General features: G+C 39.4%; 2 protein-coding genes across 3 annotated transcripts; both read left to right on the forward strand.

Moving 5' to 3' along the window:
- The first annotated feature begins 1,058 nt into the window (after nt 1-1,058).
- On the forward strand, nt 1,059-3,689 carry snrpd3l (small nuclear ribonucleoprotein D3 polypeptide, like). The gene is made up of 4 exons (XM_018670389.2): nt 1,059-1,208; nt 1,977-2,117; nt 2,351-2,543; nt 3,466-3,689. Exons 2-4 carry the CDS (start codon nt 1,992-1,994, stop codon nt 3,528-3,530), a joined length of 384 nt encoding a protein of 127 aa, XP_018525905.1. The 5' UTR covers nt 1,059-1,208; nt 1,977-1,991; the 3' UTR covers nt 3,531-3,689.
- A 698-nt stretch (nt 3,690-4,387) lies between these two features.
- Nucleotides 4,388-23,152, forward strand: LOC108879280 (calcium/calmodulin-dependent protein kinase kinase 2). Of its 2 annotated transcripts, XM_018670511.2 has the most exons (18): nt 4,388-4,688; nt 9,381-9,679; nt 10,114-10,455; nt 11,990-12,037; nt 13,006-13,059; nt 14,427-14,478; nt 14,663-14,796; nt 15,215-15,251; nt 15,466-15,487; nt 15,643-15,731; nt 16,528-16,727; nt 17,158-17,211; nt 17,541-17,614; nt 17,793-17,880; nt 18,187-18,318; nt 18,740-18,843; nt 19,044-19,097; nt 20,307-23,152. In XM_018670511.2, exons 2-18 carry the CDS (start codon nt 9,446-9,448, stop codon nt 20,377-20,379), a joined length of 1,791 nt encoding a protein of 596 aa, XP_018526027.1. In that variant the 5' UTR covers nt 4,388-4,688; nt 9,381-9,445; the 3' UTR covers nt 20,380-23,152. The 2 variants fall into 2 exon arrangements, with proteins under 2 accessions (XP_018526027.1, XP_018526028.1); XM_018670512.2 differs by lacking the exon at nt 19,044-19,097.
- Nucleotides 23,153-27,735: the final 4,583 nt, after the last annotated feature.

Genomic DNA, 27,735 nt, shown 5'->3' on the forward strand with positions numbered 1-27,735 from the left:
CATATGAGTCAAAGGCAGTGATGTATACAGGCCAGTTACCAACCATCCAAAACAAAGAGCTTGTTTGATCTATTCAGTCCATACCCCCGTAAAGTGACTTGTTTCAGAGTCAGGCTTGCAAACATAGACAGCATGAAAAACACAGATGTGTACACATACACACACATAGTGCGTACACATGACTACAGACTACTCTACAAGAGGTGTTTACAGAGTAGCCTGGCTGCTGACGCCAGTCAATGAGCCTAATGCAATGGAAATCAAATGAAGGTTCATTTGATGATGTCTTTTATTATGCCATTATGCTCTCTTTCCTCATTAAAAAGCCCTTCCACTGTGGGAAAGACCTGCATTAAGCAACATTTATGTGCCTTAAAGCAATTGCAGAGACATGTTTCCAGGAAAGAAACATACATGGGTATGTTTCTAGCTCATGCACTGCATATTTACCCAAGCAGTACGCATATCAGTTGTTTATTGTGCTTTGTACTGGCTATTTACATGAATGAATTAATTTCAGTCAATGCTTTGTTTTTTTTATGTTGTTTTGATAAGCATGACATAAGGGTTAGTAAAACTATGTGTTTATGGGAGATTCAAATCTAAGTTCAACAAACTAAATTAATAAATAAGGGGTTGTATATGAATGTATTTCGCAGACACCATAATTTGTTTTGCAGTGACAGACAAGGCTTCAGCAGTGTTCATGATGGCATGATGGCCTGAAGGAAAACAATCCAGGAGGCCTCTTTATTGTATGACATTCAGTTATAAATGACTATAAGGGGAGCATGCCATGAGGAGGAATAAGCAAATTAGCTGTGACTCATAAACACAGTTTTGAATAGATACATATGTATGTATATTTACATGTATGCACAGGCTGTATAGAAAGTGTATTTTTTTATCTTTGTTCCTCTTGCAGCTTATCTTGTCCTGTCTTGTTATCAGATAATAGAAACCTGTCTTGTTATCAGATAATAGAAACTAAGGCTAAGCAAACAGAGCTTCTTTTGTATATGAGCTCAAAAATACAAGTCCCATAATGCACTACGAGACGCCGCAGGAAGCACTTCATTGAACTGTTGCGGCATTGTGGGTAGGCGGAAAAAGGCTCAAAAAGGGACGCGAAATCGACGAACGCACGTTGCAGAATCTTCCAAGAATAAAACAACAACAAATAAATCCACTTTGAAGAGAGAATCAAGGTAAACGTCTTAATAGGTTGGATAAAACAGCGCTATCGCTCAGTTTACCCCACAGTGGTGTTTTTGTTTGTTGGAGCTCATTCATTGACTTAGCCAACATGGCTTCGTCTATTTGCCGAAGTCACAGTTTCTACTTGCAAAAAGAACCAAATGTTGATGTTAAAATTAGTGTTTAAATCGTGCTAGGCTTTGGTTTGGAGATTGTGCCAGTAATTAGCTCAAAATCATGCGTAGAAGTCTTTGTTCTGGTTAAGTAACAGCATTATTCTAAATTAGCTTAGCCGGCAAATGTGGCTAATTTAGCTAGCGGTTAACTTTCCCTGCTTCTGCACTGAAGCTGGTCAAATTGTATCAAGTTTTAAGTTCAACATTCTCACACCGCACGCATCCTACCGAAGGATAAACCGGCTCCCCGTAACATTGTTAACAGTAGCCGCTACGTTTTAGTCAGATTAGGAAACACAGCATTAGTTAAAGCAGTGTAGAGATGGTGAGAGCAAATAATGGATTCACACATCACAAGAATTTAATTTCATTGTTTCTTAGCCATTTAAATAAAAGAAGTAAGGTTTCACAAAATGACAAATAATCAGGTATGGTAACAAAAACAAGTATGGTGGTTAGAAACCATTTGACATTATTGTAGGTAAAACGTTGGAGACAAACAAAAAAAGAAAAAAGGTTGGTGCCCCTTGACAGCCAAGTATTGCTTTATTTATTGTGGGCTAGCAGATTATAACGTGTCCTCCAATACATGTTGTGTTTCAGGAAGACCATTGAAAAATGTCCATCGGAGTACCAATCAAGGTTCTGCATGAAGCAGAGGGGCACATTGTGACCTGTGAGACCAACACGGGAGAGGTGTACAGGGGCAAGCTGATCGAGGCTGAGGACAACATGAACTGCCAGGTTGATCTTTAATAATAAAATATTTACAATACACAAAAATTAATCCCTGAATTACAAGTTACCCTTTCAGTGTAACTTTCCAGTAACTTTATTTAGGTTTAATTTGGCTTCTAGTGTATAGCTGACTTTTAGCCAAAGAATATCATATACTAAATCTACCATAAAACTGACAACGATAGGTTTGTCCCTGTAATGCAGCTAAAATTAGCTTCTGTTTTCTTCCATTGCTACAGATGTCTAATATCACAGTGACCTATCGTGATGGCCGGGTTGCACAGCTGGAGCAAGTCTACATCCGTGGCAGCAAGATCCGCTTCCTGATCTTACCAGACATGTTAAAGAATGCCCCCATGTTAAAGAGTATGAAAAACAAGAACCAGGGATCTGGTGCGGGAAGAGGCAAGGCAGCTATTCTCAAAGCACAAGGTGAGTGGGAAGTTTTTGGACCAGAGTCTCCCTGGTTTTTCCAAAGACACTGGGGTTTGTTAGTCTCATCAGATTCATTGGCAGTTATACTTAATTTAGAAATTTTATCACTTTCTTAGAACTGTAACTTAGCAAGAAAGAGATGTTTCCACAAATGCTACTGAATCCCTAATGTTACCAGTCAATGCATTGACTTCAAGCGTTTACATTGTGCGGTAGATCTGTTTCTGACTAACTGAATCCATGTGACTTGTATTTTGACACACTGATGGTCTTGCCATCCTGTGCAGTAGACAGATACAGATTTGAACAGGTTTTCACTAAGGAGTCACAACATAGTATTAACTACAAAACTGTATTATGGTGACACTGAGTACATACAGTGCAGATACAATAATAATATTGACACTGGAATATTGTAATTGAGTGGACTAAAATAACCCTGCATTGAACACTATCCTGTCTCATCTTTGGGGCTGTGTCAGAGAGGTATTGATTCAGTTCTACTGAATTATTTTTAGGCTGCATTTTGTGGAGGTGTATTGAATTCTGTTCTCACCCAATTATGTACCCAATAATTTGTCCCCTGGGTAATGGGGCTACAAAATAATACTTGTCTTAACATCTCTCTGACAAAAACTTGTAAGATTCACAAGGGTAGCATTTCATAAAAGGATGTTTTACTTGTATTGCGTTATAGTCATGTTGATTTTATTTTATTGTTCACCTCTTTAATATTTTGATTTACTTTGTAGCTAACCTATATGACAGTCCTATACCGAGTATCTCAAAATTAGTGAACCCATGGGGATTTCTGTGACCTCTCATGCTGTGATCATGACCAGTGACACACCCTGTCCCTTATTTGAGTCAGACTGATTTCTTTAAAATGTGTTGTCTTTTGTCTTATGTTTGTCTGCAGTGGCAGCAAGAGGCAGAGGCCGTGGTGGAATGGGAAGAGGTAACATCTTCCAGAAGAGGCGATAAATGCTCCAGCTGTATTGACATTTTTGCATTGTATAGTCTTTGGTTTTCTAATTTTGTCTTCTTTGGATCGGATATCTTAGATATTGTTTGCAATCCTGTGCTTTGCAGTTTATTGCTTTAATTTCATTTTTTTATGAAAATAAACATATTTCAATTTGATGTGTCCCATGTCCTGCTTTACTCAATGTGCTGTAGATACTCTTGGGTAGGTCTACTTCTTCCTGTGTGCCTGGCCCCACCGGTTTTTTTTTTTTTTTTTTTTTTTTTTTTTTTTTTTCCACCTTAAGGAGAGATTTACATCAAAGGGCTTCTCATTTAATCACCTCAGTTAGGACCATCCCTTTCTCTGTTGGATATTGCATCATAGATGGATTTCATGCATGCATAAACAATTAATTGAAGTAATTGGAAAGATGAACTTGTTACACCCTGCATGTTTTGAATATTTATTGCACGTTTGCTACAGAGAATGTAAACCAATGCAAGTTAAGTCTGTGTGACACCCATGAGAGAAATGTTTAGTCACCATAAGCTGAATAAGCTTCAGTGCATCTTGAACTTGAAAAAAGTTACACTAATGGAGGTGACAACTTGGTCACTGTGATATTATTGATATGGTATCTACTGTAGAGTCAAGGGTAATATTTTTAAAGTTGGCTATTAACATTTGTATTTTTCCCCAAAAAACATCAACTAAGTCTTATCAAAAGAGAAAAATAACTTGCCCACAGAGTTGCTTTAATTCCAGTATGCAACTCTTCAATACACCACAGGGGGGAGCCAGCTGGCTACAAAGTGCTTGCAGCAGAAATCCCCCAAGAAGAACCACTAAGTGTTATATTTTGAGGTCGTGAGTTAAACAGAAAGGGAAACCTAAGACAGCCCACACCTCCTTTGTGGAAGTAGGTTTTTGTTAAGTATATGTATGTTGAAATTACTGCCATCTCATACCGACCGTATTGTCAACACCTCCCACCCCAATGTGAAGCACGGGACCTGTGTGCCCAGCTGGATTGGTCCATCACTACATCGGTTAACAGTCTGCTACAGTGTCTCCCCTCCTCACACAGCTAGCTAACCGTCGTGTTACAGACGCTGCTCACACCGCAGCTGAAAAGGAGAAGGAACATCATAACTAGGCCTGAGAAACGCGTTAAGGTATGGTTTTTATCATTTTCACAGCAAGTGTCGGGGCTTTGTTGTCTTCTCGTCAGGCGCACTACGGTCGTTTCTCAGTCTCACTTAGCATCACTGACTCCTGCCCAACAACATCTGTATCTTGACAGATGAGGCAGCTGCTAACGCTAGCTGAGCTACTTGGCTTTAGAGCTAAGTTAGCTTGACGACGGCAATACTCGTTTTTCAAACCACGTTAATTTGTGATAATCGTTGATAATGAGGGCGCTTGTTCGCTTTAATGTTACGAGTGTAAGTTAGCCATTGCTGCACTAGGAAAGCTAAACCCTGTTATGTCAGTCACACATAATATGATAGGACGTAGAGTCATTTGTACTTCTGAAATTGCAGAGTTCATGTAAGAAAACGAGCCTAATGTTTTGATTGTGTCAGCGTTTAACACCTGTACTCAAAGTAATGCTGCTGTAGACTTCAGTGGAAGCATATTAATAGTCGATAACTTGCCTTAATATGGCCATTACCTGCCTGTAATTTGTAATTTGTTTTAGGGTAACTATTTTTCCAGTTTTCCGGTTTTTAACATGTGTTCAGACCACTGTAAGGTAAGTTATTACAGGAGGTCAAAAACTGAGTTGTAAAACACCGCACCATAAGAGCAGAGTTGTGTGGTTTTACTCAATAACATACTTGAAATGCACCTTCCTCTATTTTTGCTGGTGGACTGTATATTTTCCCAGATTGTTTCTGTAGACAGATTTGGATACATTACCCTACTCTGTTAACACTTACTGGAAACCGGTTTACAGTGTAGACATTACTGAGAGAAAATATAATCAAAATCCTTCAGTTTAATTTTTAGGTGTTTGTATTAACTAGAGCTGGAACAATTATTTGATTAATTGGTCAAAAAAACTAGTCTGGTAATTGATAATAATTTGGAAAAATTTCAAGCAAATTGTGTTATCACTGTGATTTGAATATCTTTGGATTTTGGACTGCAATGTGAAGACCTGACCTTAAGTTATTGGCTATTGTGATGGCCACGTTTTTCTGATGGTTAATCAAGAAAGCTTTGGTTGATTCAGAGTTGATAATAGGTTAACAGGTCTCAGAAGTATTTTCTGGCAAAAATGCCAAACTTTGGTATACTTAGGGTTAGGGTTAGGGGAGATGTAACCTAACCCTAACCCTATACTTTGGGATTAATATCATAGCTACCAATCAAATAGTTCAGATTCTCAGTAATGTACAGCTGTAATTGTGTGATAACACTGCAGTTAAGTTAGTCGAGTATGCTCATCCCTCCATTTACAGGATAAGCTCCTCTTGCGCGGCTTCGCAGATCGCTGACAGGGTTGCCCTGTTGATCTTTTAATGAAGCTGGGGATCCTCCTCTGCTCCAGATGGCCCTGTGTTGTACGTGTATGTCTGTAGGACCGTGTCTGTGTTGTTATTACTGCTGTACATGGTTTGGACCCCCGCAATCTCTGATAAGTCCCCCCCCCCTCCTCCTGCCCAGATAGTGAAGGTCAGATCATGTGACTTTTGTTATCATATGAGGCGCAGTATGGCATCTGGAGTGAGGCAGCATCTGTTGATATTTCACGAGGCTCAAATCTAACTGCTTGTTCTTCATCAAGCTGTTGTGATCACCAGGGATCAGGGAATTTTGAGGTTTTAACCAGCAGTTCAGTTATCCATGATATACACTGTCTTTGTCTGTGAACTTTACAGATATCAGAGGCTACACCATGGTGGAAAGCTTTTTTATCTTTAATGCTAGTGTGTGGCTAATCCTAGTGAGGATGTCTAGCAAGGAAGGATTTGATATTTCCATTGTTTTGCTGAACGCTTGGGTATTGTATTAGCTTGTATCCAGTCCCACGTAATCTGGGACTGGATGACAAAGCTAATGGATATTTTTAAACATGACCTGTGAGTTAGTTCTGTCAAAGTTATGTCAAAGTAGCTTTCTCACCTCCAAGGTTAGGGATTCTAGTGAGAGTTAGGCTAACAGGAGTTTGTAATTTCAGAGACACGCTTAGAAATAATGGCTCTTGACATCGAAACATCTATAGAAACTAATTCAGTCAGCTGCCTTTGGTCGATGTCTCATGCTGCTGGAAATCCTGCTGGCCAAACAATGATTGCTGACATTACACCGCCAAAGACAAAATGAACCACTGTCTAAACCCTGCTGGGCGGAGGATGACATTTGCCTTGTTATAGTGTGCCTTGCTATTAGTAATATAGTATGATGTATGTAGTATGTGACTTTATACCAATGTAAAAGCTGCATAAGTACCCTTTCATGTGAATGGAAACAGGTCTTGATGTTTGCCTTACCATTTATTTGAGATCAAAGTAGGTCAAGCTTAGTAAGTTGCCTCTCTTCTCTGGATATAAAAAGCCTACTGTAGCTGGCACATTGCGAGTTTCATCCAGGGTCACGTCTCTCTGTTTCTGTACTCCACTGAGGCCAAGTCCACTTATCTAGGCACATTGTGTTGCTCTAGTGCCAAGTGATGTGATGTGTTAAAAGTCTGTCTAGATTTCAAGAGCTTCTCCTTTAAGCTGTATGAAACTAGGATCATTTTACTTGGACAGTAAAAACCACAAGAGTGTCTGCTTTGAAGAATAGTCAGGGACACTCAGAGGTCATAGATGTTAGACATGTTAGACCTTGAGGAGGAGAATATCTGGTCTGTGCCAGTGATAAGCAACACAGAGCCTTTGCAATGAATACTGGGTATTTGTAGGAAATGCTGAAAAGATGTAATAGCCGGAAAATGTTGTTCCTAAAAAAAATGTAACATTCAAGGTTGACTTAGCATCCCACAGTAATGCTGAGGGAATACTTTTTGTAATAGTGGTTTTACAGTATATATAAAGGGAACAAACAGTCTGTCAAGAACACAAGGAAGTATGTTTGTGCCCATATGACAATTATGCTCAATATGAATCTCTCTGTGTATGTATGGTGATTCTTTCTGTTAGTTTACATCATTATATATAGGCTAGCTAGGAGGTAGAGAAGCCACCTGGAGTGGGTGTCTGTTCCCACACAGAGTCCTCATTCTGAACTTGGCTGGAGCTCCCACTGTCTTGTTTTTCATATGGCTTCCCTTTGTTTTCCTGCAACTGCGAGATTTACCCAGCTCCCACACACACTGACACCACCACAATCCTGTCGAAACCATGACAAAAATCAAGGAAATGTCTCTGTCTCATTCTTTCTCTCTCTTCCTCCCTCCTTTTCTCCTTTCTCCATTCCTCTCGCAGACAATGAGCAGATAATAAGCTGAGTGGTATTGGAGATGGAAATGGCCCTCTTGAAATTATGCAGAAAAGGTTTTGGTTAGATGCTGTACAGATGATAATTAACCATGTTGTGTAACTGACATCAAAAGCAGACTGAACCGTGCCTTTTATAGACGCATCAAATCTGTCCACTTAGAGCTGAACTTTGTGATACTAGACGTGTTTGCATGCATTAATTAGCACTTACCAGAACGTGTGGAAAAAGTCCAGACTCCACAGATGCTTCAGATGGAAAGAGCTGTATCTACTTATGTGTCTGAACTAGTGAACAGCATCTCTGATTGTTTTTCCCACACCCTTTCATTACACCCACAACTTGGTTCAAGCTGGTTAGTCAAACACTGTTCTCCAGCTGTGTGCAAATAATTAAACGTTAGATGTACATATACATTTTGTCATACTTTGTCACAGGATATTATGTCAGCCCTCAATTATTCCTGGGTGGGAAGACACAGTTACCCTCTGATTTCTGTTAATTGACTCCCACCTCACAGTTGCTTTTAGTCAGTTCCTGCGTGGCTACAGTTCTGCAACATAGAGAAACTCACAAGGCATTAAAATATTACAGGGTTGTTGTTTATCTCTATTTGTTCTTCATAGATGTATAATATATACTCTTTGGCTCCCTCAGTTAAATACAATTTTGGTTGCTAATTTGTTGTTTCAGGGGGAATGTAAGTAGTGACAGGGAGTCAGTGAATGGCCCAGTAAAAGGCAAAGTGACATGAGCTTTTTTTTTGGCTGATTGAAGACTAGATGTGCCAATGTTGTGGTTTTATAATGCATGCTGGCAACCTTACCAGAGGATTAGTCAGATAATATCTGGTCTCAGTGAAATTTAGATGGTCATCAATAATGATGCCCAGATTTCTAGAAGACTTTGAGCAAGGCAGAGTTGACTACTTGTGCTGAACAGTAGGACTTGCATAGTAGTAAGTAAGTAGTTCAATTGTAGAGAGACTGAGATGAGGGTGGCATTTCATCATCCATCTATCAGTGAGGCAGACTGAGATCCATGCCAAGACTGTATGGGCGTCTGTTGGGAAGGACAGATAGAGCTTATATGATAAAAGAAACTGTGCGATGGGATAATCAAACCAAAGGTGGGTGGTTCATATTGAGGAGATTAGGAGACCAAGGACCAACCTTGTGGTACCCCACTTGGGAAGAATTGACTCTGTCAATCTTGCTAACATCAGGGTTTCAATCACTGACATCAATGATTCTTGAATAAGGAAGTACTTTTTCTGTCTGTTGTTCAATTTGCTCTGTCCCAGTACTTTGAACTCCTTAAGGACATCACCTGTAAATAGAGCAGTGGATGTCTGACAGGCCAGTAATTGTTCCCTGCATGCATTTTCTTACTCTGCAATCTCTGCTTTTGTGTCTTAGGAACCATTCTCCCTGCGGTTCCCATCTGATGGAGCAGTGGTTGTCATTCTCTGTGAAAAGGCACCATGTTTCCTTGTCACGTAACCCCCTGGCCCTCTGCTGAGCCACCGGCTTCCTGCGGCAGTCATGCACCCCCAGCGCAGCCCTCACAACCCCTTCCTGACCTGCTGTGCAGCTGTCCCGCTCCACCTTTGAACACCCACTCTGAGACACCCTCCCCAGACCCCATGGAGTCCCTCATCGTGGTCACGGAGTACGAACCCAGCAGACCACCTGGAGAGGCTGGGGAGGGGGAGGAGGTAAGATGAAACACACTCAGGTAGATCTCCAGTAGATGTAACCTAGTTGGACTTTTGGGTTTCTGTTGAATGAAATGATTACTTGATGTGTGATGATACATGCCCATATTCTCTATTTATCCAGACTCCAGTTTTCTCACTTTAACATGATATCAAAAGCAAGAACGAAATCAACATTCGACACACTCTCAACAAAAATTTAAGTCAGTACATTTCAAAAAGTTATTTGATTGTGTGTCTTTTATGTTGCCTTGAATTGAAATGTAAAATGCCAACTGGAAAATGAGCACAAACTGCATTGTTTCATAAAAAGTTAATACAAACAGACAAATACAACATATTGACCATCATATAGTACCATTACATGGAAGGCATGACATACGTGAAAGTGCAACAAGGGAAGTAAAAAATAATTTAAATGTATCACATTCCAGGTAGAAGAAATGGACAGTTCAGAGACGCCAGAGCCAGCTTCTTCTGTGGTGGCACCTTTCCCAACTACATCCTGCGACCTGCTGTCCCACACAGTTTGCCGGTCAGAGGCTCTGCTACCCGAAAGCCAAGAGCAAAGGGGAAGATTAAACCTGTCGGACAGGAAACTATCTCTGCAGGAGCGCTCACAGAGTGCAACATCACCCTGCAGCTCTCCGGGACTCAACGGACGCTATATTTACCCATCGTTACCCTACTCACCCATCACATCACCGCACTCTTCTCCACGTTTGCCCCGCCGGCCCACTGTGGAGTCCCACAGTGTTTCCATCACAGACCTCCAGGTATGAGGCTAACACGGTTCCGGTGTTAAGGATCTTTTAAAGCATCCTGTAAAGATGATTTTACTGTTTGCAATGTGTCACAGCATGTCTGGAACAAATTCAGTACTGCAAACACAAAGTATTGCTATTAATACTGTTTTTTAACAGTAGTTCACTTTGATATTTACCTTCTGTAGAACCAAGTCAGTTTTGTTTGTCTGTGATCAAATCCCCCAAAATTAGCCAATGCGTATTAAACATCCAGTACAATAATTAATTGTGATTATATAATTCATGGTTTCTGCACCATCTGACCCGTGTATTCCCTTTAGTACTGTATGTTGCATGAATCGTTACACATGAATGAACAAACTAACTAATGTTCACACAGAGCCAGGCTCTTGCAGAGGTTTTCCTCTTGAACATCTGTTAGTTTATCAAAAATGTCAGTGTCACAGTTCTCTGAAAGTAAGCAGAACTGCATGTGCATTTGTTTCATAAGCAGCAGCACACTGGTAAAGACTGAACTTTGTGGATGCTAAGGTAAGGTTTTACAACCTCACTAGATGTAGGTAATACTGTAGCTGTGATCCCTGTTATACATAGATGCAGAAACCTGTAAATGTCATGTACTGTAGGTAGAATTTTGATAGGCAGTTTTGCTTTCACAGAATAACATAGTGTAGGTGTAAAAAATGCATATAAAGGTTAATTAGGTGATTTTTTAAAAAATGTCTTCCTATGATGGTGGTTTTCTTGCACTGGCATTACTGTAAAATATATGTCATGTAATGCTGTTGTTCACATCGTCTTACCTCATCAACATTAAGTCTTAATTGTCTAGTCTAGAGACCAACAGTCAAATACATTGCATTTAGAAATGTACTTTAAATGAGGTGCTGGTTTAGTCACTGCATCCGTAGTTTGTATGAATTATTCTCTGTAGGTTGGGCTCTATTTGTTCTCAGCAGTATTGCTATAATATACATTGTTTTAAATCAACACTGCTCTTCACTGTAAAATGAAAGTCGAATACACCTGTAGTAGACCACCTAGTTTGCTCTAATTACTATACTACAAAAGCGTACACACCCTACCTCTAGTATCTCAGGCATGCTGCAAGATTAGCAGATAGGATTAGAGGTAAAGTGCCAGTCTTTATTTTGGATTTATCCATGTTTGCCTGTGATGAGATGACTTCTGATTAACTGCAAATCTGGATTTGTTAAGGCAGAGGTTTTACTTAAAACAAATCTTAGAAAATGAGAGACTGAACTGGTGTAGTGATTGCAGAGTCATCCTCAGATTTGTCTCAAGTTAGATGACACCTTTGGAAATGCTGATATGCTGAAGACTGCACTTATGAGCTGAAAGTGGAGAAAGAAAAATGAATCCACAGGAGATTTAATGAACAAGATTTCACATTGCATTGCAAAGCAGAACACTCATGAGGTACATGTATCTAGGCCCTGTAGCAGCTAAAATTTGATGTGATTTCATTTGAAAAGAAACAATTTTCTCCTCCTATCTTTTCTCTTTCTTCCCTCTCTTCAAGGACTGTGTTCAACTCAACCAGTACAAGCTGAAAGATGAAATTGGAAAGGTACCATCAGAGACAACTCACTGATTGCTCCCTTTCACTGACTTTTCCATTTTCTTTTCCCTTCCGCCTACTGCATGTCTGTCAAGTAGCGCACATCATCAAGGACATGCAGTAACAGTCTCTGATATCCTCTCTCTCCGGCTGTCCTCATTTCCCAAACTCTGTGTAAACTACCAGGCCATGGGAGAGTTGGAAGATGGATGAGAGGCTGGTATAAATAGCGCTCTCTAAGGGTTGTGCAAGGCTTAGTGGATGGGAGTGTGTGTGTGTGTGAGTGAGTGGGACTGTGTAGTTGTAGGCACGTTTTAGATTGTGGGTTTAGTAAGAGAGAATGTGGATATGTGTGTGTTTTCTGCATGTAGGAAGGCATGTTAATGTGTGTGGTTTCGTGTTCAGTGGAGACAATTAGACCCTTTCAGGATTGTTGGAGAGGCTCCTCTTATCAGATCATCACTGGGACTGTAGGATGAGCTCTATGCTGCTTCTCCAATCTGCTCCCCCAGCAGGAACTGATCCCGCCCCCCTCTCTCTCCCTCTCTCTTCTCTCTCTTCTCTCTCTCTCCCTCTCTCTGTTTGTTTTTGTGCATGAATTTGTGCACACAGGCCACTAATTGGGCCTAGTTTTTATCCTGAATTTCCTGTGTGTGGGCAGGGGAGCTTGATAGCATAAACCAGATCCAGTTTCCTTAATTAGCCTGAAATCAAAAATGAAAGAGAGAGGGAGAGATGATTTGAATTTCTCTGTTCTCACTTTGAAGCAGCTGGTACTCTTTCAGTGTACACTATCAGCCCACTCACTTCCCTTGTGTGCATGTGTTTGTGTATTTGTTCCTGTGTGTATTTGTATGTATTTAGAACGTTTGCTTTGCACATAGTGTGATTTTTTTTTTTTTTTTCACACAAGGGATTGACAGCTGCTCAATCTGACTTTATTGGCCTCTATTCTCTTTCACTTTCTCTTGGACCAGGGTTCCTATGGTGTTGTCAAGCTGGCTTACAATGAGGATGACAACACATACTATGTGAGTTCTTCATGCACACACAAATACACGTGATTTCTTCCCAACTATTAACACGTCTGTGTTTCTCTCACTTCTCTCTTGTTCCTTATCACTTGTCTCACTCACGCACACACACGCAGGCACACCTCATAATCAAACCCCCTTGTCACATTAACTGCTATGATTTTATGTGAAACCTCCATATTTGAAAATGTCTCCATTTAATTGTGCCCTGCTGAGCTGTACTGTAATAACAAATCAGCTCAGGCTTCTCTATTTGCTGTTCATTATTGTTGCTGCAGTTCTCATTAGGCTGCATGATATTGACCGACAATGACATGGGGATTATTTTAATATTCCTCCCAAGTGACAAAGCCCACATGGCGCATTCAGTGATTATATCATTGCCATAATAACTGAGGGCATTGAGGCTATTAAACAGGGAAAATATCCTCTGAACAATCTAGCTGTGTCACACTGTGCTCGCAGTTCAACACTGCCTGGATGGTTGTCAGCTAGGGTAATTGTTCAAGAAATGGTCAAGGAGATCTCTGACTCATTACTCATTGCCCACCAGACGTCTGTATGACAAGAATGTGGGTTATCCTGGTAGCCGTAAGATACCGTTAGCTCTCACATGGTTTTAGATCATTTTGAGATTGTACAGCCATGTGCAGAGACAGCCAAACCCAAGACAAAGCAATAAAATAAATATTTTGAATCTTCCTCTATTTTTTATCCCTGTTTTTACACTTTACCAGGTTATTAGATTTTAAATGGATATAGAGTATTCATTATTATTGTTAAGCAACTTTAATCCCTAAAATAACAAATGTCACATACTAAGCAGTGTGGAAGGAGGATTAGTTTTCGTATCCCTGAAATTTGTTTGTTATGCATGTGTCGTATCCTTTTTGATATATGTTATACATGAGAAAACATGGCAGAATTACTCATGTCAAAATCAAATACGTGAAGTTAGCATGATTACAAGATGTTGACATTTTCTTGGGCAGCTTGTTTAAGGTAAGGAATGATTAGATAATACACATGACTTGCATGCTTGTATTTCAGTCCTTTCAAACAAGAACTCTAGCTTTTATAATTTTTTTCCCTGATGATGCTGGTCAGTATTCAGTAGTCACAAATACACAACGGATGTTCAGGGTGAAGGGAGAAAATTGATAGGCCCTGGGATATTCATTTGTAGGTGTATGAGTGGGTGCACTGCCAGATATGCATCACCTCAATCCGCTTACTCTTCTTTTTTGCCTGTGTTTCTGTTCATCTTTTCTCTGGATCCCCTGCTCACTGGGTTCTCCCGCCCCCTCTCCCTCTTTCTCTTATCCTCCTCCCTCTCCACATCCATCTCCCTTCCTGTCCTGTAGGCGATGAAGGTGTTGTCCAAGAAGAGGCTGATGAGGCAGGCAGGTTTCCCACGTAAGTCTAGAGCCAGGGGCAGATGGTTAACACAGCAGAGACCAGAGTCTCTTTAAGTGCTGCAGTGGTACATGAACACTGTATACAGTGCTGAAACTCAGCTTGTCTTTTGTCCTGTCATCGCTTTTCTGCCTTCCCTTGCCTGTCACCCATCCTCACCCACATTGTCTCTCCCCTTCATCAGGGAGACCTCCCCCTCGTGGAGCCAAAGCAGTTCCTGAAGGTCCCCCTCAGCCCAAAGGACCCCTGGAACGGGTCTATCAAGAGATTGCCATCCTGAAAAAGCTGGACCATCCCAATGTAGTAAAACTAGTGGAGGTGAGTGCTGTTAAAATAAACATTTATATAGTTTTTGTGCAGGTACAAGTGGTATTACAATAGATTAAGAAAAAAAATCAGAACACAATATTTGAATGACTAAAACAACTAGACCTGCTCAAGTTAAGGCAAATTATACAAACAGATTTTTGATTTTATTTCCTCTCTCCAAAGAGCAGCAACAGTTTGCTGCCAACTGGCTAATGGAACAATTTGGAAAGAAGCCTCAGTAGAGTGTCATTGAAAGAGGGAAAGATAAAAGTCAAAACAGCAATCTATGAAGGATTATTTCTAATTACAATGGAGCAGTAAACTCATTCTAACACATCTGTATGGAAATATTGAAAACTCTGTTGTGGGTGATTGTGTATGTGTGTGTCTTTACACTCATTTTCATTCCTCTGTGATTTGGTGCCAGGTTTTGGATGACCCCAGTGAGGACCATCTGTACATGGGTACGTTGTGGTCAGTCAGCCAGCCTTTAGAACAGCACACACACACACACACGCACACGCACACACACACACACACACACACACACACACAGTCATACAGTTCTGCATAAAAGAAGGTCTTTTGTGGCTCATTAAAATATGTTGTTTTTAGTTTATTTGTGTCTTAGTAACTGAAAAGCATTCATCACTAACCTCATCTGTGTTTCTGTCACAGTGTTTGAGCTGGTCAAGCAAGGGTAAGCTAAGCCTCTTTTATGGTAATGATTGTGACACTGGAATGAGCTCAGTCTCATTAGTTATGATTGCTAATTGACTGTGTGTGTGTGTGTGTGTGTGTGTGTGTGTGTGTGTGTGTGTGTGTGTGTACCTGTTAATGTGTTTATGTATTCAGAGCTGTGATGGAGGTGCCCACAGATAAACCTTTCAGTGAGGACCAGGCACGCTTTTACTTCCAGGATCTGCTCAGGGGAATTGAGTACTGTGAGTTTTCCAGACCGCCTGTTATTCTTCTCCACAGCCTGTGACTGCATTGTTTCTTGCTAGGAATGGGGTGATTAGGGTTGTATATCTATCTCTCTTAGATGATTTGTCATCCATTTAGACACAGTGTCCATGATTAGATGGATTGCAAAAACACTACAGTTGTTAAAATATAAAACACTATGATTCACAGCTGATTAACTATTGATTCAGCTGCAATTTAATATAGATAATTATCTTTTCTTCAATTCAATCTTGTTGCTCAGTTTAATACACCCATATATTCCATAAGTAGCTGGAAATGTCTAATTTAAAGCTATGTAATGGTGGATTTAAGATGAAGCTCTTACTGCATGTATCAAGATCTGCCCTCATCCCACAATGGTTTCCTGCCATTTACACAAGTCCTTCCTCTGTGCTGTTCTTGACTCTAGCCGCCCACAGGACTCATTTCACATCGTCTCTATGGCTCTTAATGCATTTCAGCACAGGAGAAGAGGTTTTTGCACAAAGTGTCGTCTAGGATACTAGTGCTGAGGGAGAGAGAGGGAGGGCTCTGCACCAGAGACACTGACCCAGACAGAACCTTAATTCTTTTCCTCATTAAAAGCTATCGTAACTGAAGAAAGCCAACAGCTGATTTATTCACAAATTTTCAATACAAATTTTCAGAAGGTGAAAATATTATTTTAAGATCCCCTGTACTTTAACAGAATATTTATCATCTCTTGCCATATGCAGATTTTTACAAATGGGAGTTTGTTGCTTTCATAGTGAAACTTTTCTGTTTCCTCAGTACATTACCAGAGGATCATCCACAGAGATATCAAACCTTCTAACCTGCTAGTGGGAGAAGATGGGCACATCAAGATAGCAGACTTTGGAGTCAGTAACCAGTTTGAGGGAGCTGATGCTCTCCTGACAAGCACAGTGGGAACACCTGCTTTCCTTGCTCCTGAAGCACTCTCTGAGACTAGAAAGAACTTCTCTGGAAAGGTAGGAACACTTAGGTTACCAGTGCCCTCTGGTGGTGATTTTCAGAAATGCAGAGACTGCTCTATGGTTTTAAAAATGATTCTACTTTATTGTTCACATGGTTTTGAATTATATTGTGTAATTAATTTTATTAAGAGCTCTGGGGGCTCTTTTCCCCTAAATGCATGCCAACATACTGAACACATAACACTGTATTGTCATAGCATGAGTGGTCCTTGATGATAAAAGGGATGTTTAAATTAATTTTTCTATACATACTGTATCTTGTTCATCATTTGAATAAAATATTATTGCCCTTCTGTAATGTACCAGTTTTCATATTTTTTGTGGTAACGAATACATTTTATATAGTAATATACATGAATTGTACACTGATAGAACCTTTTCACAATATAAAATACCATAACATGTTTTTTTTTTTTTCATGAAGGCTTTGGATGTTTGGGCTATGGGAGTGACGCTTTATTGCTTCGTCTTTGGAGTGGTGAGTCTGTGCTATTGCGAAAAGACAGTTTGCTGTTTAAGAGTTCCTCCTTGATGACGTCTGTGGAGATTCTGTGTCATCCAAGTTATGGTTATCCAAGAGGGGTTGAATCAAGGGCAGCTGGACTTTGGTTATAAATACTTGACATTTCACCTCTCATCCAAGCAGCCTCTTCAGTTCTTCTTCTTCAGAGCTCAAGAAGCCTCTTGGGCGAGAGGTGAAAAATTAAGTATCTACAACCAGTTGCCCTTGATTCAACCTTTCTTGGATCTCCCCAGTAACAATGTGCCGATCTTCCACTAAAATCAACACTTTTCTTTCATTCACAGTGTCCATTTATGGATGAGCGCATCCTCAGTCTTCATCAGAAAATCAAGACACAACCTGTGGTGTTACCTGATCAGTCAGTTCTCTTTCTGTCATTTTGTGTCAAAATGTCACTGCTCGGTGGCTGTTGTTTATTTGATTAAATGGTTGCTTGTTAAAGTTATGCATAAAATTATTTTAGGCGCTGCTAAGTTATTCGGTTATTTGTGTAATTAATTATATATTTTTAGCTATGGTTCTTCCTGTTTCAACAGTGCTGACATATCAGATGATCTCAAAGATTTGTTACTGAAAATGTTGGACAAGAATCCAGAGACCAGGATATCAGTTGCACAGATTAAGGTAAACACTCTCTTTCAATTGAATCGCTTTAATGTTTGGCCTTAAAGCAAGTTTGATATTCATACATCACGTGCAGTAAGCCACCGGATACAAAACATATAAAACACATGCATATGATGCAGCATGTCCTGATAGTGATATTTAAATCACATGTACTGTGACTGATTAGAAACATGTTTTGGAGGAAATGCTGCTACACACTTCAGTTCTTTAACATTTGTCTTGGTGCTCCTTGAAAGTCGCTGTGTCTTTATGTGTTATGAAGTACATGAAGTACTCCTTTGTTCTTCTCATTCTTGTGTCTAGGTGCACCCATGGGTGACCAGGCACGGTGCCGAGCCTCTCCCTCCAGAGGATGACAACTGTTGTATGCTGATCGAAGTGACCGAGGAGGAGGTGGAGAATTCTGTCAAACACATCCCCAGTCTGGCTACAGTGGTAAGTTCATGAACTTGCTTATGTCTCACAAAAAAAATTAATGAACATCACAGTCACACTCGAGCTTAATCTGTTTTGGCCTCTGGTGTCATTAAGTGAAAAGCCACTGATGGGCACAGTTTATTTTCAGTTTAGCTGCTCTTAAAGAGACATGAAATCTACAAATCTAAAGCTACATGTCAAATGTAAACTGCAGTAGCATGTAAAGGATATTTTTGAAGTTCTGATATTTAATCGGATGCTGTTTGCATGCACAGCAATAAAAAGTATTAATCTATTTATGACACAAAATTTAAGTTACCATATTTATGTTACCACAATCCCACCATTGTTTTACAACAAATCATAAATTAGAATTAAGTGATGCTTTTCTTAGCATAATGTTGTGATTTGTGTATTATTGTTTACTTTTCTTTTTCAGATCCTGGTGAGAACCATGCTGAGGAAGCGTTCCTTTGGGAACCCCTTTGATTGGGGTCGTAAAGAAGACCGCAGCAGTTTGTGTGCTCCAGGGCCAACGCTCAGGTAAGGGTTGTTTACAGAAATGCAACAGGCTTTAAACTCTGTCTCTAGCAAAGGTTTTGCAGTAATATTAGGAGTCATAATACTTGTAGCAGTGTGCTGTCACTACCATATTCAAACTTAGAGCTGTAATCAGCAAATGTTTGTCAAGTAGTTTGTCAAATAGATGTTATTATTTCTCTCCTCCCTCTCCTGCCCCGCAGGAAAGGCAGAGCAGGCAATGTGAGATACTGCTACATACATTGTAACCAAAGAAGGTAAATAACTTTAGGATGTTGCCTTCTGTAGTACTGTTTAAGTGGTAGTGAGTGTACCCCTGGCATGATAGAAGCAGTTGTATTTCCCAATGTTGCTTTAGTGGTGAAATTCCCTACTTCAATGGGCTTGTAAAGACTCTCTAGTATCTGAAAGAATATCTACTGTATATTTTTATTTATTTATTTTTTTTATTTCTGATGTCTGAGGGTGCTGTTGGTGAAGCATGTGCCGTATAGTGCAGAATATCCCATTTAGATATATAATAAATTATAGCAATTTAACCTATTTAAAAAGTCTAAGACAAATTTGACACCACAATCCTTATAAAACTTTAACCTTAGAAGTGTTAATGAACTAATGCTTCTCTGTCACAGTCAAAAGTAGCATTTTATTTCCACACTCAGGTTATCATGAGCCCATAGCATCCTTTTGTCTTGATAACATGATACTCATTCCTTGCATGAAGTATTAACACTTACCCAAAAGACATGCCTGTAAATTAGAGAGCTATTTGTAAGTTTTGTTATGCCCACTTAGCCATGGTTAGCCTTAACAGCTGTTTATTTACCAGTCTGGAAGTAGCGTTGCAAGTTCAGCATCAAACTTCATTCCTTCCCTCTCCAAAAGTTGTTACCAGCAATGGAAAACAATAGCAATGTTTTCCTTCCAGCTCTATCACTCATTTTCCTCTACTGAAGTTGTATGCTAACCAGCTACCCCCACCCCAGCTGGCCCATCTCATCACTTTTCAACAGTGACTCACTGTAGCGTTAAGACTACCCTGAAGGAGGCGTATTCAAACCTCTTGCATTGTAAACGCTGAACTCTTTGGCAAGTGACCATCACCACCACCCAGGCCCAGCAAGAAATCACATTTGGCAGCAGAAAAAACATACAAATAGCCCCTTTACTGTCTTTGTGTCTCACCTTAACAAAAAGAATTAATTTCTTTAATACAACTTTTTTCCCCTTTTCTTCGTTTCCCCCCTTTATTTTGTTGAGCTACCCCTTGTGTATGAGTGAAGCTAGCAAACAGCTTGCCAGGTCTCCTTAGTGCCTACTGCCTTGCATTATGTAACAATTAAATGGCTGGTTTCAGTTTCTAAACTGAGCTTAACAGTACTTATTTCTCTGCTCAGTGATGTAGGATTGACAGGAGGCCCCTAGCAATGCTATAACTAATGTTATGTCTCTGGTGTGTTACTTAGGAAACAGGAGAGTGGTGATGGCATGAGGAGTATGGACCTGCCCTACGTGGGAGAAGACGAGGCTCTTTCCTGATGCAGAGGTTTATTATGCACACTGGTATCTGCTTGCCTGCAACCACACAGCACGACACCCCTTTACTCACAGTTTTATACCGGCAGCCTACATCTACATACATTTCCTGGGAGGTGGACACGTGTGGCAGACGTTGAAGAAAGGGAGAAATCAAGGATCTAAGGCACTTTGACAACCATTTGCTAAGCTTTTATTCCATTTTCTCCTCTTATAAGGCTTAGCATGGGACAGTCATGTGGGAAACTTCCAAGAGAGGATTCTCCTGAACCTTGAACCTGTCTGCAGCTCTGATCACCTAACCCAGTCTCCTCTTTTTATCCTGCATGCATTTATAGTCCTAGCATGCTTTGTCTCAGGCTTCAATTGTACAGTTAAATGTTTTATTGTAGTTTAGCCACTTGTATTTCTCCTCGTCTTTACTTGATACTTTCAGGTACACAGGGCATGGGAACAGGAGATGAGGATAGTTTACGGCGGAGGATGGTTGTTTTCACCATTATCTCGACGTTCTCTTCAGTAGAGCAGGCTTCTTGACGATGATTGTGTGGTTCACTCTGCTTCAGAGTAGCAGTGCCCAGTTTTGTAATATATTTTAGAGTGAATAATCTGTACAGTTTTCCTGAAATGAAAAAAAGGGGAGTGATAAAATGTTTACTTCATTGGATGCATGTGTTTACTTTCCCAATGCAACACTGTATAAGCTATTTATAAACATTGGCACGCTAATATAGACACACTTGTTTGATGCAATTTTTCTTTTTTCAGTCTTACCACTGGCTCTTCATTGAGTTTCCCATTTATTACAATCAGTAGAAAGCTTTAAGACAGTTGATACAGTACTCTGTGAAAGATCAAATTCATCCTTATTGCATACAAGATAGTGAAGTGAGCAATCATATGATTTTTAAGTGTTTGCTGAATATTTTTTAATTCATAGAGCTGAGTAATGAAGCTACTGATCTACCAAATGTGTATGAAATAACAGAATGTGTTGGTGCAAAATTACTCTGAGTTAACTTTTTTTTTTAAAGTTTAAACTGTAACTCACTTCTCTCCAAATAATGTTGTGTTGTGATGAAAAGGAACAGCAGAGTTTCACATGTTTCAAATGTGTCATGTATTTGTTTTGCTTCTCAAAAGTGGACGTTCATGTATAGACTGAAAACAAAATACTGACGATTGAACCTCAAGTTAAAATTGTGAATGTTCTTACTCTTTTTGTTTGTTTTGTATTGTAAGAATTACTGATGCTACTTTAAAACCGCACACTTTCAGGACACCAAATACTTCGATTATGTATAATTTTGTAAAGTATAGTCACTTAAACAAACAAACCTTTAAACTATTTGTTCTTATTGAACTACTGGAGCTGGCTACCACAGTAAGTTTTGAGATGGAAGCATAGTGCAGCTGCAGACTTTTTGTACAAATCTATGCATATCTGTAGAGGTGTTGTAAAAACTGTTGTCATCTTTGGTCAGAAGAGTAGGCCACTCTGCAAATGTTTCTAATTAATTATAAAATGCTTTCTTATTTATTCATGTGTTTCATTTTAGATGATCCCAAAGCAGTAAATTAGCGTTTTTCTACTTTTGTTCCTTTTGTTTACCCTTTGTTTCCTTCATTTTCTTAAAGACGTTAGTGTAAGTATAGATCAAGTCACTTGGTGTGTCTCTAGTTAACATAGAATATTGACACATTATTGATTATAACATTTAATGCTTCCACACACTAATAACTTCAGCACCTAAGTGTTGAATGTAAGAGAAAGGGACATTGGATATTCTCCTTTTTTTTTTTTTTTTTTTTTTTTTTTTTACCTTACTACTTGGATGTCACTCTGAACTGTATGTACTGTATGTCTGTTTTTTAAGACTAGTACTATGCATATGATGTGTCTTTCTCTGTATGGTGCAATGGTATGCTCTGTCAGATTGTCACATACAGTGTGCAAACTCACTGGCTGGGTGAGGAGGGCTGTATGAGGTTCACCCATTCTATTTACCTTTGTTTAATTAAGTAGTGCTCTCCACTGGAGTGCAGCAAATAGAGACAAGTAATCTGGTTAAAGATTTCCATCAAATTCCCATACTGAACTTTTAAAGTTTATTCCCCCCTTTTTTTTCCTTTTGAAAACTTAATGATAGCCAACAATATTTTACGGTCCATCATTTCATGAGAAAATTGATTGCAGAAATGCCTCAGTTTGTGTTATACTGTGAAATGTTACCTCATTTAAGCCTGCTTTCCACACATTTCTGAAAGATTATACCTTCTGATCTAATGTAAGTTGCTATAGAATATTGTTATTTGAGATAAAGTTTTTACCTTGAGTAAAATAAGACAGGTACTTTGCCTTTGGTGTGAATATTTTACTGTATGTGACCAACAAGAATGAACTAAAGGACAGTTTAGGTCTGAATGCAGGGTGACAGTGCAAGCCACAAAAAAGCTGTATATTAAATATTTTATACATACAATATTTAAACTTGTAGTTTGTTTCAATGCAGTCCTTACCCATTCTTGTCTGAATGGCCAGGCTACAGTAAGTGATTAACCTTTATTGTTCACATGGTTTTGAATTCTATTGTGTAATTCATTTTATTAAGAGCTCTGGGGGCTCTTTTCCCCTAAATGCATGCCAACATACTGAACACATAACACTGTATTGTCATAGCATGAGAGGTCCTTGATGATAAAAGGGACGTTTAAATTAATTATTCTATACATACTGTATCTTGTTCATCATTTGAATAAAATATTATTGCCTTTCTGTAATGTCTTGGTCTGAATGTTATTGAGCTTTGTGTTTACAGTTCCAGAAACAGACCACTAGTGTGTGCTGTGTACTGTGTATCATTTCTGAAGGGCTGTTCTTGAGAGTCTGAATTTCACATTTTGTTCCCTTTCTATATGGGACAAATTTCCAGCCTCTGCCATATTCTCCTAGCTTCTTTAAATGTAATGCACATCCTCTACAATCAAACAGTATAGATTAATTGGAGCATTTTTTAAATAGATCTCCTAGTTATTGTTTATAACTTATTATGTAGACAGACTGTATTTTAATGCTCAGTACATTCTCTTAGATAATTTGTTTAAAAAAGATGTGTTTACTTAAGAGAAAAGCTTGAATGCAGAGGCTAATACCTTAGTGACTTTTGCTGCAGTTCCTCTAATGGCCACTAGATGTTGACATTCTCAGAAATGCCAAGGAAGTAACATTTATACATTTTCCTTCCGAGCAATAATGCAGCATATTTGTAGTACATCTGAGTGTTGCCAGTGTCCATTTAGAAGATATTTCAGTATGAAAATAGGGTTTAAGTAAATCATTTTGTGTCATTAAAAGACCCATATAGTTTTAAATTACCTTTTCATGACATTGGATTGACACTGGATACTCAGTATTGATATTTGCATTGAAGTTCACAAACATTGTGTTGATTTTATTTATCTGTCATGGCCATTTTCACACTGTAATGTCAGTTTTCTGTGTGTAAAATGTGTTTAAAATTGTCTTCACACAGGTTTCACACATCTTGTGAAATAAAGTCTCACACTGACCTCTTGTGCTAGATTCATAGCATTGCAAGTTGATATATCCATGGGAAAAGACTGACAGGAGTGATTAATAAGTTTCATGTTCTCTGTAATTTTGAAAGAGTAAATGTTCCCTCGATGAGTCAACAAATGACTATTCACTTAAGAGCAAGAGGTTTTAGGTCAAAGAATCATCACTGGTGCTTTTGAGGTTTGTGATCAGTTTAATATAATATCAGTATCAACCTGATGTAAATTAAACACACCACACATCATATGTTATACCAGGAAAAATGATATGTGTTAATTAGTGAGACAAAAATCGTGTGAAGAACTAAACAACACAGACTGAGCACATACAGCATGAACATCAACACATCAGCATAAAAACAATCCGGGTGGGGGGGGGGTTAATTGGTCAGGTCTCCAGAACTGCAGAACTGTATTGTTCATCATATAAGATACAGTGTAAATGCAGTTCAGAGGCTATTTCAGGTCTTGAACTGGTGTGTTTTGCCCCCCACTGGGGTACATAAGGGAGCCTAAAGCCCCACATCAGCAACTGAAAAGTGCTGATTCTGACAGATTGTGAGCCTTCACTTGTCATGCTCAGTTAATTGTTTACCTGCTGGAGGCTGGTAAGAAAAGAATGACTTAAACAATACAACAAAGGCCTTGCTCAGCGTTCTGCAAAACTGCATGCTTAGATTTACTTCTGCAGGTGAGATGTTTTAGTTCAGTGGTAGCCCTTTCTTCCATTAACCCACTTTTCCCTTGCTCAGTATACTGTATCAGTAGTTTGCTCAATTAAAGCTGCAATCTTTGGCTTTCAAAGAAGTCTGAAAGTATAAGGACTCAAAAAAAAAAATAGAATAAAGAGTAAAAGAACCTTTCAATTAGTAGCAGAACGAAACTAAATTAACTTGCTGCCAATGCTGCACTTGGGAAGATTAAAGGACTACTGTATGAGAATTATGCTGCAAAAATGTCTTTAAAGTGAAGCAGAACTCAAATGAGGAATTTGACATTGAAATGAATAGAAATGAACCATGTGAAACACCATCTCAGAGTAAAACTCATTAGAATAATTAAGTATTTCTTAATGTAGTATTTCTATAAGAAAGCAAAATTTGGAGAACACATGCACTGTTTTTCTAGTACAAAGTCATCTCAAATAACTATTAATCAAAATGACAATATTAACTCTGGCAAATGAAAATGCACTGACACTGATAAAACAATGGAAATGGATACTGGACAAAAATTATTTCCAAAAAGTGAAAACAGAAGTACACAAAGCACAGTCACAAAAATACTGTATACTGTGGAAATACACACAATCTCAATATCCTTACTGAACATTATTATTTACAGGTTGCTGGAAAGTTCTTTGCATAAATCTGAGCCATATTTGAAACACTAATCAAAATCTGAATTCCACTGGAATTTGAGGACGTGATATGGTGCATTATCTTGATTTTTATGAACTTGCCAATGAAAAAGCCTCAGTGCTTAATTTGTGTACAGTGCACTTTCTGCCCAAATGTCAAACAGTCTATGTATGGTTTCAGACCATGTGGAACTTTCTATGTGGAATAGAAGCCTGGTGCAGATTAAGCCCGTTAGCTTTAGTATTCTGAAAAGGTTAATCACATAGAGGATATTAATGTCATGAGTTGAATGAAGCCTGTGGGCTGTTTCTATCAGACAACTTCAACAATCAGTGGTGAAAATAAGTGAATCAGTACATCTGCCCATACTGCACCTAAGTCCAGTTACCTTTACAGTAAATGATTTGGATACTACTGCTGGCGATTCACCCTCAAACTGGTTTCATTAACATGTCAGTGAGTTCAGTGTACTTCAGTGGCCTCCCCAGTCACCAGATCTGAATCCAAAGTAACACCCTTGCAAAGGGAGGCTCTGCCCAGTATTAGTGTGCTGTAAAGTGCTCAGTGACCTACACCCGAAACGCCCCTTGTAATTAGGCGGGGTATTTAAACTTCCACTTCCGCTTTCCTACCGTCTCTGTGCCCGTTGTTAACAAACGTAACACTGCTGGAAATACTGCTGCCAACTCCACAGCTTCACATGTTGCATCACAGAAATAAACTAATCTGCCAAAAAGCCACATCGTGTTACTTCAGGGCGTCTTTGTGAAGGAATATTCTCTGCTACTGTCGTCTCATGTTTTGGATCAGCTATCGGCCTGGACCTGGCCCGCGTGAAACCTCAGTCCCGCTGTGAACAGACCGAGACCGGGACAGCACCTGCCAAAGAGATCCGGAGATCACAGCTGCTTTCACACAGATAAGTAAGTTTTGCTATGATCTGAAATAATGTCTTGGCTTTGTTGAGCTGTTTGTTTGCTGGGTACATCACTGCTGGCTGCTTATTTGTCTTTTGTCTGTATTTGTAATAATTGCTTATTGCTATCTTGAGTGGGCGAGCTGTGTTGTTGTTTGGCACATGATGCTTTTGTGTTGCTTTGGTTGTTGCCTTTATTTTAAAGATGATTTCATACTATAATATCAGCTGCTGCTACACTGAGCTGCACTGATTGCCAACTTAAGTTTTACCCATGTACTGATGGTATATACTGTACGCTGCTGCTCATCAAACTACATAGGATCTCAAGTGAAGAGACTATCTGCTCCAAGCCATGATTTTAATATGTTTAAATGATCTGCTTCACAACTGACGTGTCCTCACCTGCTGCTTCCTGTCAGGTTGACTGCTCGTTGTACATTTATGCAACTATTCCCCATGGTGTATGACATGTTGGTGAATGGCCACACAGTGGCTGGAGATGCCAGCCCACATACTGTAGAGTCCACATTATCCTCATTCTTCGGGGTCTTCTGTGCTGAGCTTGGCATACTCTTGTCCGAGTGACTAGTTCTGAGCCTAGATGCAAAATATCAGCTGTTCCATGTGAAATCTCCCACTAAGAGTCCTGATTGCCCCAATTACTGTAATAATATCCTTATCTATATTTTTGTGGTGCAACTGCTTTATGGAGACGATGAGGAACAATTAAGTACCTGCACATTTTTATTTTGTTTTAGACTGCAAGTTTTTCATATCAGTTTCATGCCATGCATCTTACCATTTTAATACATATTGACCTCTGTGGGATTCCATAGGTGACAGTGGTACACAATAATCTAACTATTCAATTTGGGATAATTTGATGCCTTTTTTAGACTAGAGGAGGTTAATGGAGACACAACTACCAATTTTATGACTCTTAGTACCAGATGTGTCCTATTACCATATTCAACAATGTTATACCAGACACAGCCTCTTTATGCACTCTGCAGTCCGTAGCCTAAGGAGGCAATGCAGAGATGCTTTTTGACCTTGAAAAACTCTGGAGAACAGCTCAAGATAAGAACGGCTTTCTTCCTACTTTGGGAATTCTTGCTTCCATAAGCTGTCTGTGTTAATATAATGTTTTTCTCTTGTCTTTCTGTACGCACGCTTATGCATTTTCACTCTGCCGTTTTCCGTTTTATAGTCATGTTTGTGTGTGCCACATGCAAGCGAGAGGTATGAGGGAAATTTGTGAAAGGTGGTGTTTGCCACACATAAAAGAAGTGGACTTAAACCCTGTAGACGCTCGGGACATACTGTAGGTTGTGCTAAATGGATTGCAGTTGAATATTAACAAACTGCGAGATGTTTGCAAACTCCATTTTGCATATCGAGCTTGGCGTTAATTCCCCACTCTAATTCAAATGGGGAAAAAGAAAAATTGAGATGGAGGTGGAGAAGCAGTGCATAGGATGCAGAGCGCGTGAAAGGCGAGTG

Source organism: Lates calcarifer, linkage group LG9 (genome assembly GCF_001640805.2).
Source record: "Lates calcarifer isolate ASB-BC8 linkage group LG9, TLL_Latcal_v3, whole genome shotgun sequence".
NCBI classification, from domain to species: domain Eukaryota; kingdom Metazoa; phylum Chordata; class Actinopteri; family Centropomidae; genus Lates; species Lates calcarifer.

What these genes read in the sequence shown, in the direction of transcription:
- snrpd3l (XM_018670389.2), top strand. Translation starts at nt 1,992, where the DNA reads ATGTCCATCGGAGTACCAATCAAGGTTCTGCATGAAGCAGAGGGGCAC. An exon ending in AGGACAACATGAACTGCCAG is followed by an intron (nt 2,118 to 2,350) that starts GTTGATCTTTAA and finishes CCATTGCTACAG; the next exon opens with ATGTCTAATATCACAGTGAC. An exon ending in AGCTATTCTCAAAGCACAAG is followed by an intron (nt 2,544 to 3,465) that starts GTGAGTGGGAAG and finishes GTTTGTCTGCAG; the next exon opens with TGGCAGCAAGAGGCAGAGGC.
- LOC108879280 (XM_018670511.2), top strand. Translation starts at nt 9,446, where the DNA reads ATGTTTCCTTGTCACGTAACCCCCTGGCCCTCTGCTGAGCCACCGGCT. An exon ending in AGGATGACAACACATACTAT is followed by an intron (nt 13,060 to 14,426) that starts GTGAGTTCTTCA and finishes CCTGTCCTGTAG; the next exon opens with GCGATGAAGGTGTTGTCCAA. An exon ending in ATTGCTTCGTCTTTGGAGTG is followed by an intron (nt 17,212 to 17,540) that starts GTGAGTCTGTGC and finishes TTTCATTCACAG; the next exon opens with TGTCCATTTATGGATGAGCG.